Source organism: Peromyscus eremicus, unplaced genomic scaffold (genome assembly GCF_949786415.1).
Source record: "Peromyscus eremicus unplaced genomic scaffold, PerEre_H2_v1 PerEre#2#unplaced_269, whole genome shotgun sequence".
NCBI classification, from domain to species: domain Eukaryota; kingdom Metazoa; phylum Chordata; class Mammalia; order Rodentia; family Cricetidae; genus Peromyscus; species Peromyscus eremicus.
Genome location: NW_026734505.1, coordinates 169,006 through 179,911, shown reverse-complemented (window position 1 = coordinate 179,911; position 10,906 = coordinate 169,006). Strand labels below are relative to the sequence as shown.

General features: G+C 45.4%; 1 protein-coding gene across 1 annotated transcript; it reads right to left on the bottom strand.

The window, feature by feature from the left end:
• Positions 1-6,530: 6,530 nt before the first annotated feature.
• LOC131901744 (serum amyloid A-1 protein-like) lies at positions 6,531-8,666 on the bottom strand. Its single transcript, XM_059252835.1, has 2 exons — positions 8,526-8,666; positions 6,531-6,673 (listed from the first exon to the last, which is right to left on the bottom strand). Exons 1-2 carry the CDS (start codon positions 8,614-8,616, stop codon positions 6,531-6,533), a joined length of 234 nt encoding a protein of 77 aa, XP_059108818.1. The 5' UTR covers positions 8,617-8,666.
• Between the last annotated feature and the right edge of the window lie 2,240 nt (positions 8,667-10,906).

The following is a 10,906-nucleotide window of genomic DNA, read 5'->3' as shown; positions in this document are numbered from 1 at the left end:
AATTTCATTCTCCACTTCTTCAGCAAGCTCCATCTGCTGCTCATCATCATCTGAGTCGGACTTGTCACTTTCAAGTGTGACAATCTTCAGAAACATAAAGAAAAAAAAGATCAGTTAAAAAACTCAGAGTTCTCCAAGTAATATTATCACTTAGAAGTCTCCAAGAGAGTATCCCTGAAGCATTTCCTCTGACAAAATAGTTTCTAAAACCTAGAGCCTTGGATAGATCTACACGTTCTATATTCTTGGAGTAAACAGTGTCTGTAGGCAACAGAAAAACACAGGAATGAAATGTCAACGATAAACTTGCGCTTTCAAACAGTTTAGAATTAGTGTAGAAAAGACAAGGAAACTGAGTCACAATAGAGAAGGCGGACTTAGCTGAACTGGTGAAGAGCTATGGGAGGAAAAACGAAGGACCAATGACCTGTTCCTGGGAGAAGAAAGACATTTCTCTTAAAAGAAGAAAGTGAACTCTCATGGAAGGGCAGGACTCTGTCCTGGGAATGAGATGAGCATTCAGAGGTGCGTTCAAGAGTTCAGAAAGCACCGCACACGTCTGGAGATAGCCAACAGACTGCTGGTGACGGAACACAACGGTAAGTAAAAGGAGGCTGAAGGGGTGCGACCAGCCTTGGAGCCCCAGTTAAGAAACAGAAAGCGCTCTCTCTCTCTCTCTCTCTCTCTCTCTCTCTCTCTCTCTCTCTCTCTCTCTCTCTCTCTCTCTCTTAATGTAAAGCTGTTCTGTCTGCATGTAGTCTCCATAGTCTGTCTGGTGATTGCAGAAGATGGAAGTGGGCGTGGGATCCCCTGGAACTGGAATTACAGACGGTTTTGAATCACCCTGTGGGTGCTGGAAACTGAACTCTGGTCTTTTGTAAGAGCAGCCAGTGTTCTTAAGTGCCGAACCACCCACCCCTCCAGAATTCTGTCTCCAGACCCTGAGAGAGAATGATTAGTCTATCGCCTCTCCAGGAATCAAGTTTTCTCTTATGAGCAACAAAAGTATTCTTTAAGCCCGGCGGTGGTGGCACAAGCCTTTGATCCCAGCACTCGGGAGGCAGAGGCAGGCGATCTCTGTGAGTTCGAGGCCAGCCTGGTCTACAGAGTGAGTTCCAGGAAAGGTGCAAAGCTGTTACACAGAGAAACCCTGTCTCGAAAAACATATATATATATATATATATATATATATATATATATATATATATATATATATATATATATATATATATATATATCCCTTAAAAGTAATGAAAAGGAAAACTGTTTTGACCACTATGTAGAAAATGGCTCCAAAAAATAACAAAACCAAAAACAGGAGTTGGCGGTATGGAAGGCAGTATACAGAAAAATCTGACAGTTCCTGTAAACCAAACACATTTCAAGCACTCTACTGTCATTATAATCTCAGTCTACATAAAAACTTGTGTACGACAATACTGGTTATCCTATTTTATACAAAGTGTGAAAGAAACCGAGGCTCTGGGTTAACTAGCACGCTTCCAGCATGGGATGAGCTCGTGTCTCGGAGATCAGCGCTGTCTGACTCCAAACTATGCACTCCGCTGTGACAAGAGCCGATGAAACGGGAATGGCAGAGTCTCGACTTCAGAAGTGACAATGGGGCTGGAAAGCAAAATCCCAGTGAAGTATGTGCGTGGCGGTGCTCTGGGAAGTTAGGAATTGGCACCGCGAACCTCCAGCATCCCATCCACTCCCTTGGTTCCGAGGGCGCCTGCGCGAGTCTCCCCACCTGGATGAGCCCGCTGAGGACGCTGAAGAGCCAGTGCTTGCTGTAGACCGTGCTCCCAATGCAGTCTCCCCCGGCCAGGTCCTCCTCGTCCTCCTGATCGCAGCTAGGCGGCGGAGGCGACGGGTTATGGTCCACGCTGGCACGCGGGAGCCACGCCGGAAGCCCGGAGGAGGCGAGAGGACGTGCCAGAGAGCCCGACGCACCCAGCGCGGCCCGCACAGCGCCCCTGCCGTCAGATTCCTGCAGAACGGGTGGGAATCTTCCCCCAAAGTGTCCACCCAGGACCAGGCGTGAGCATGGACGAATGCACACATCAGCATTACCTTTGTCTGGACCGAAGAGGGGAAGGGCAGAGGAAAAAAAAAAGAGAGAGGAGGAAGAGGAGGATGGAGATGCTTGGACGTGGGACTTCAATACAAGCTGATTCTGGATGAAGAACCGAATATATAAAACAAAACTTTTACGTCTAGAAGAAACTGTAAAGAACATTTTATGACCACAGAGATAGGGAGGGTTTTCTTAAAATACACAGGAGCCTAATGTGAGAAACTGCCACATTTCTCAGACTGGGGAGATGGTTCAGCGGTTAAAAGCACTCACTGGTCTAACAGAGGATCCGGTTCCTGTTCCAGCATCCACATGGCAGCTCACACCCCTCTGTAGCTCCTCTTCCCCGGGGGATCCGATGCTGCCTTCGGGCCTCTGCCGGCACCAGACATGCACAGACACACATACAGGCGAAACACATAAAAAAATAATTGCTACATTTCTATCATTCTGCATAAGGCTCAGCTGGACATGGTAGCTCACACCTGTGACCTCAGCACCTGAGAGGCTGAGGAAGGGCGTTGTCACAAATTTAAGGCAGTCTGTGCTTCACAACGAGACACTGTCTAATGATGATATGTACATCTTCAAATTGGGGAAAAATCAGTCTATAAATAACATAGGCTCAGGATCAAGAATAACAAAATCTTATAACTAATAAATCAGTAAGAAAGAGACAACTCATTAAGAAAACAGACAGAACATAGAAATAGGCAATTCACAAAGGAGGAGGCAAAACTGAGGGGACTGTTAAAAGGATCTCCAAGTCCGGTTTATGTAAAATGCATGAAAGTCGGGGACAGAGCTCAGTGGAAGAGCACACGGTGCCAACTATGCCTGAGGCCCTGGGTTCAGTCCCCATTCACAAAGATACGTACATTCCATGGAGATATAAATTTAGATCAGTGTAAGTTACCACTTTGCATCCCCACAACTGAAATCTGACCACTCCGAGTATAAACAGGATGGCGGAGAGCGGAGAATTCCACACACTGAAGAGAGACTTCACCTGAGCACAGCTACTTGATTTCAAGAATGGTGACCTATTTTTTAAGGTTTGAAATGTGTCCTACCTGCACATTTTTAAAGACACAGACAAGGCTAGGACAAAAGGAAAACTACGAGAGGCCATTATACAGACCAAATATTGGCACTGTTTCGTGAAACCTTTGTTTCTGTTGCACACAAAATGCCAAGTGTTTCACAGAGCTTCTGTCTTGTTACACACACACCACACATACACACCACACATCACACACACTCACCACATACACCACACACACACATACATCACACACCACACACACACACATATACCACACACACACACACATATACCACACACTACACACACACACACACACACACACACACACACACACACCCCGTGCAGGAGGAGGGGTGTATTTAAGGTACATGTTAAGATATGTCAGCCCTTCATTGGTGGTTGATTTATACATTACATCATCTTACATTTCAGCATCCACTTGTGGGTTTTTTTTTCTTTGTTTGACTCTTTGTTTGAACAGGGTCAAGCTACATAGCCCAGGCTAGCCTGCTACTCACCATCCTCAGGCCACCACCTCCAGCAGCTAGGATTGTAGGCACGTGCCATCATGCCCGGCAACTCCAGGTGAAGTTTTGTTTTGGGTTTTGTGAGTTTTGAATTCTTTTATCTGTGAGTCATACTGCTACACTGATGTTTGCATACATGCTTTGTGAATTTTGTTTTCTCTTAGAATCCCAGGGGCAGGAAATTGGATTAATTGTGACTGTAGTTTATGGTATCTTCTGATTTGTCATTACCCAACCAAGCTTTCCTGGTCCTTCTCTCTCTCAGAATTACTATCTATAACCAGAAAGTAGTTATTCTTTTCTCTCTTTTTTCCAAACACTCCTTTCTGTTGTCCTTGAATGAAAGCACAGGTCAATTCATGCTTCTCTGGTTACTCATAGGAAATCAACAACCTTGCATGATTTTAAACCATGAAGCTTGAAGACTTAGTTGAATTAACCATGAGGACTGCAGACCTTGGGACCACATAATGATTGGGATTTCCTGCTCACTTAGAGTGCGTTTTCTCCCCTTTCCTAATTCAGCTCATGCTGAATAGGCTCTGTAGGTTGGGGATGGTGACTTTGTTTTTTTGTCAGTGTTCTTCCACACACAGATCACAAGCTGCTCTTTCTGACCCCTCCTGGAAGGAGAAGGGGCAGGCAGAAGTGAGAGGCAGGAAAGGAAGAAAAAGTCGTACCCATGACAATTTCATAAGATGGTTCTGTGTCCTCTGGGCCTAACAGGTATTTTTGTTGTTGATGTTGTTTTTCAAGACAGTCTTTCTCTGTGTAGCTTTAGAGCCTGCCCTGGAACTCACTCTATAGACCAGGCTGGCCTCAAACTCAGAGATCCTCCTGCCTTTGCTTCCCAAGTGCTGGGATTAAAGGTGTGCACCACCACCGCACAGCCCCTAACAGGTATTTTAGCTGACACCATCCCCCATCTCCTGTGTGTGTGTGTGTGTGTGTGTGTGTGTGTGTGTGTGTTCTCTGTTGTTTTCTTTCCAAGCTGCTAGAGACCGAACCTAGGTAGGCAAGGACTCAACTGCTGAGATACACTGCCAGCCTATGAAAGTGGTTTACAAAATGCCAACTTCAATACAATTGCTCCCTGCTTATCAATGCTGTGGAGGCCTACTGCATCTGCACACGGGAGCTGCAGACCATGGCTGATCAGGAAACCCTCTCCTCTGCTGTCTTCCAAAAGACTCTACTGGACAAGGTGAAACTGGACCCCTCTGCTGGGGCCTCTCTGTCTTCTTCTGCCTATGTTAAGGCCTACAGCCTGGCCTCAGCAGACAAGAATTTATATGTATATTATTAATACAAACTAGTTTACACCTCAGCAAAGGAGTGGGTAAGAGATTCAAGAACTCCTGGGACTAGGCCACCGAAGCAGGGAAGGGACCAACAGGAGACCAGAATTGGAGGAGGCAGCTAATGACAGAGGACACAGCTGCCCAGACAGAAAAGGACTTCCTGAGCCAGCGTGACCCAGGGAAGGCTATGGTTTGGTAAAGAAACAACATGGAATATCTGAGCCCCAGTTTCCAAGATTGGAGAATCTTCAGGGATTGTGTAAAGGGAGCAGCCCCAGGCTATACCTGGAGCCTGGAGCTGGTCACTGCTGGAGTCAGTCCATCATAGGTCAGCATACTTTTGCTTTTTGATAATTTCTTACAGGTTGTAGGGAGGGAGGTGCCAAAGATTTCTATCCCAGAGACATATGGCAGAATATGTTGTCTTCTCACCAGAATTAATTTTACAAAATAGGAGTGACTTGCCTTTGGGGGGGGCTTAACATCATCTATAGAAACATCTAGATCTGAGGCTTTCTTTGTGAAGCATCAATCTCTTAAAACAATTACAGGATGGCTTTGATTTTATCTTCAGTCTTTGTAAGTTATATTTTGCTAAGCAAGAATTTATTGGTTTTTTTTTTTTTTTAAGGAAGGACATGGGGTTGGAAGGAAGGGCCTCATGCATGCTAGGCAATCACTCTGTTATTAGGCTATATCCTCAGCCCAGAATGTATTGGTTTTTATCTAGTTTTTAACTTCATAACCAAAACAGTACACAGTTCTTTCTTGCTATCTGCCTGTGTTTGAGGGGATACATAATACATGTTTTGGTCCATGTATGGACATATAGAGTTATACTCCAATTCCTATCTTTTCATATCTTTCTTTAAAAAACAAAAACAGTGGTGTTTCTTGGTCATTCCCATGGCCCACAATCCTCAATATGACTACCCTGTGCTCTTTCAAATGACAGTGACAAGTTACATTTCACAAGTATTTATTCAACATTTTGGGGTGCTTAGGGATCCAGAGTTTAGGAACTAATTCAAGTCAGTAATTGCCTCTTTGGGGTCTGCATGGCTGGGAACAACATGAAGAGAAAACTCAGTATTTACTAGGCAGGCCAGCAGGTCGGAAGTGGTTGGGGTCTCTACCACTCCGACCCCATTCATTGGCAAGCTGGTCAGCTCTTGAGTCCTCTGCTCCACGTCCTGCGAACCTCTGAATACCCTCTCTAGCATCACTGTAATCAAGACAGACAAGAAGAAGACCCATAACCAAGCTGATGGCAATGGCCCCACCCTCTGGACTCCCTTCTTCAAGAGATGGCTGTAAGAGGAGCCTAAGAACACCAGGGAAGGAGAGGATGGTACTGATCCCGCCTGAGTAAACACCTGCTCAGCCCAGGAAGTCACCCTCATGCTGGATGAGCAGCACCAGGAGAGAGAGGGTGGGGTAGCATGCATCATTGCCAACCACTCCCAGTACTATGCACAGAAAAGAGGACGGTTAATGGGCAGTGTGCACAGGATGCAGAGGAGAGACCCTCCTGACTGTCCAGAGCAGTCAAGCTCTGCTCACTGAGACCTCTGTTACCTGATCACTTTAGCAGCCCAGGCTCCTCCTGGTCCCCTTTGGGCAGCATCATAGTTCCCTCTAGCATGGAAGTATTTGTCTGAGTTTTTCCAGTTGGCCTCCTTCATGTCAGAGTAAGCCCGCCACATGTCTCTAGTCCCTGGAGAGTTAGGAGAATGATGAGGAAGATTGCATTTAGGCAAAAGAGAGAGTTAAATCTTCCGTCCAACTCATCCCAATGACTTCAGCCTTTCACAAGCCACAGAAATGTTGCTGGCTTGAAAAGAATAGTTCTTACTTCCCCATGCCTTGCAAGGAGAAGTAATTTTGGAGCGAGTTTTATTCTGAGGGATTCCTGTCATAACTCTGTTGATGTTGGTCTTTGGCTGCTCCAAAAGCATATAGAGGAAAGATGCTCTCTAGGGGATGTTTCATCATGTGATGATGAAGCTCTCTCTGAAATGGCCCAGGGAAATGTCTGTCTATGGTGTGAGACATGAGGCCTCTTCCCTTCCTCTGCTCCCCTCTCTTCTTCTTCCATTTCTTTCCTTTCTCTTATGTTCTCTTCCTTTAGAGACAGCATGCATCTCTATATAACCCTGGCCAGCCTGAAACTCACAATCCTTCTGCCTCAGCCTCCCAAGTGCTACAATCACCACTGCAGCCACAGCTCTCTCCTAGCACAGGCCATGGGAGAAACTGCTCTCCGGGCAGAGTGAGTGCAGTTCTGCTCTGACTCCAAGGAATGTCCAGGATCTATTGCAACCTGAGGTGTTCTCAGCTCTCCATCAGCGGAGACAACAGTGAGTTCTCTGATACAGACAGAAACAAGCTGGATGATCAGAGACTCTAGGTGGCAAAGGGCACACTAGGTTTGAAACATCTACATCCTCTCCAAGAACAGGGAAGAGTATTAGCCACCTTGGTGGTTATGCAGAAAACCTGAGAAAATGAACGTGGGATGTTCATGGAAGATGCTCAATTTATCATCTCATTTCTCTGCTTCTCAGGAAGGTACCACAAACAGCAAAAGGTGTAAACTAAGGGCAGCTGTGGTGAGCTGTGCACTGAAGGACAGATCCAGCTAACATTAAATGGGAAATATCTTCAAAAGTGACAAGTTAGGAGAAAAGGGAAAGCCCAATATCTAGGTTCATTTAATTTTTATTGTGCTGTGGCTGATGGGATGTATTTCCTTTGGTGACAGTTTCTTGTCCATGTCTCAGCCCCAGAAGACCTATATTCCAGGTAAGCAAGTCACTGTCTTCTGTGGGTGGCAGAGGATCTGGAGCGTCCTTCACAGGCAGCTGCCGTCCCCAACCCATGACCTGCTGCTTCTCAGGTCAACAGTGAGTGTGTGCTCATGAAGTCCTCTCTCTGTCCAGGGAGCTGTGTTGTGGATTATGAGGAGCAGGCCAACCTGGGCTAACCTCTTTTCTTCCAGAGGTTTTTGTTGTTGTCAGATAGCTTATTATGCTTTTTGTGCCTCGGTTTCCTTAAAAGATAGATGTGGCACTACACCACAAGATTAATTTAAAATCTAATTCATTTCCACACATATTGAACAATGCCTTTTCATTGTGTGAAAAGTTCAATTAGCCTTGGCTGCTGTCACTGTGGACTGGGGACTGCAGTGGTTCTCCTGTGCCTGGCCTAGAACACTACCCTTGGGATGTACTTCAATTCACAGTCACCAGACATAGATGTGAACTGCCACAAGGGGGCAGCAGATCCCCTCTTCTGTTGGCGAATCTGCAACTTTCAAATACAGATTGTTCCTGCACTCCTGTGGGAAAGCTGCTGTACAAACATTATGTGATCTCAGGCTTGGGATCCTCACAGAAAAAGGTAAACACTGACCAGAAGAGTTCAGAACTACATGGGAAGAGCAACGCAGCTTGTCTATCCATGGAGACTTCACAAGCACGTTATCCCTTAACGTGGTGGTCCCTGCTCTGGTAAATACTTGGAACCCACAAATACAACCGCCTGTCCCCATCCTTTGCCCTTACCTTGACCAGCCTCTTTCATGAACTGGAACCATCTTTGGCTGTCAACTCCCAGCACCAAGAAGCAAAAAATGATGGCAGTGGATGGCTTCATCCTGCTGTAGGGCCTGGAAAACACAAGGATGAATATGCCATTTCTTTGGGTGGCGGATGCTTCTGTAATGTTGAGCTGTCCTTTCATGCCAGTAACCAATCCCTCTGGATTTTATACATAAACCCACACACGTGTAGAGGTGGATGATATAAGTGGATTCCAGGGAGCCATCTAGCTCCCCATTTCCACGTTTCATTAGACTCCTACTGACTGAGAGTTTGCAAATGGACCATTAGCATAAAGCACATTGCATTCCAATCTTGCCAGCCAAAACCCAACTGTATAGGAAGTTTCCAGAGAGGCGTGTAGGGGCTTTATAACCATGATAGACCTCTGCAGTCTATCTGTAGAGGGCTGACTCCACCCTCCCCTGAATTCACACAGAAGCATACAACAAATCTCCATGATAAAAATATCACCTCCAGTGAATTCTAATCCATCTGGTAGATTCAGGAAAGACAGAGCAGGAAAACACAACAAGTGAATGCTGGCAGGGAAAAGAATCTGCAAAGAGCAAATGTTGGAAAGTTCTGACAACTCACCCTGGGCTGTCAGTTCCTGCTGAGACTCCTGGTGAGTGACTTGTGTCACTTGTTGAGGAGATGTGGCTGGGGTTATCTATATATACTGTCACTCAGTTAGTGGAGTAATCCCCTGTTTCATCTTGCATAATCCCACTTGGCCGTAATTTATCTTTCAGAACATAAAGATTTCTCTTCACACACAGATCTGTTTTTCCCAGATTGCACAATCTGGCCATTTTCAGGAATGTGGCAAGTTGGGCTTTCAGAGTCTTCCCCATCCTAACTGGGAATAATCACAATGAGTACTTTCCATCCAATTATGTAGTGCCAATTTCTAAGAGAGGGAAATTAATATTGGAAAAAGAAATCTGAATATGTAATGAATCATGGAGGTGCATGGCAACTCCAAAGGCTGAGCTAAAATCTTTTCAAAGCATAGTTCAGAATTAGGCTGGGCCTAGGAAACAGGAGAAAGGAAGGTGGAAACTGACATTTATCATCCACATGGGTAAACTCAACACTGGAAAAGACTTTTCCAGACTCAAGTGTATTTATTCATGAACAGTTGGTATGGAAGATAAGAGAACAGATTAAATTCAGATACTGTGATAAACCAGGCACATGAAACAGTTGTACAGGAATTTGCTTCAAAGTTGTGAAGAAATAACCCACCATAAGCATACATGAGGAAGGCCCACTGGCTGTGAAATTATGCTAACAGTGGGTTCAGGCAGAAAGTAGCAGAGCACAACAGAGGAATGCTGGGAGGTAGTACCAGGAAACAGCTTTTGGAGCTAGAAAAGCAACACTAGGTTTTGCTACATGCATTTGTCTTGTAAAGAAAATCCATTCAGGCAATCAGGGAACTACAATTCATTTTGTATCTCCACCCCTTTATTCAACAGAAAAAATTAAATACACTGACTTTCCTAGAGAAAGAAGGGGTATAGATAGCTACAAGATGGTGGATATGATAAGGGCATCACATTTGTTCCTCTGTTCTAAGGGACCCGGGGCTGGAAGCCTGAGGACAGCAGTAAGGCCAAAAGACCCACCCAGAAAGAAATAGCTTGGGTTTTGTGCCTGAAATTGTTTGTTACTAGAAGAGGAATGTTAATATTTCAATGGAGAAACAAGTTGATGTAGACAAACCGTGTAAGCTGGAAGATGGTGACTAATAGCCAGGAAGAAGGAATAACAGCCGAAGAGAATGGAAGGGAAGAGCTTTTTGTTGGACTACAAACCAGGGGTTGGTATGGTGGTGGAGGATGTGGGTAAAAGTGGTGCAGGATGAAGCAGGTCAGGCCAGGGTGGGCACCATGTTTGAGAATCGTCCTAGATTAGAGCTGTTGGGAATGAAGCCTCTTTCTAGGTTTGTCCTTTGTTTTAGTTGTTTTGGGCACTATGACATGAGAGCTGTAATGGGAAAAGCTGTCAAATGATGTCTCTTTAGTCTCTTGGTCCTTAGCTAAGGCACTGCCAAGCCACATTTGGCTACTCCTTACACCACTTCCATCCCTTGGGAAAGGGATTCTTTAGTGCCTGGGGTCCGGCTGGCTTGGCTCACATTGTTCTAACAGTAGGCAGTGAGCAGCAGCTACAACCTCCCACACACCCTGGTTGTGGACCTGCTTGGGGAGGTGCTTCACAGAAGACTGCACATAAAAGCAGCCCATCTTCTGTCCTGACTTCCTTGGGATAGACATTTGTTGCCAGTGATTATGTACTGACCTCCTCAGCCATTCTCCATTCAAAATTCACTTCCC

Excerpts from the sequence above, each read along its gene's own strand:
- LOC131901744 (XM_059252835.1), bottom strand. The coding sequence starts at position 8,616 with ATGAAGCCATCCACTGCCATCATTTTTTGCTTCTTGGTGCTGGGAGTT. Across the intron at positions 6,674-8,525 it reads CATGAAAGAGGCTGGTCAAG|GGACTAGAGACATGTGGCGG; the intron begins GTAAGGGCAAAG and ends CTAACTCTCCAG.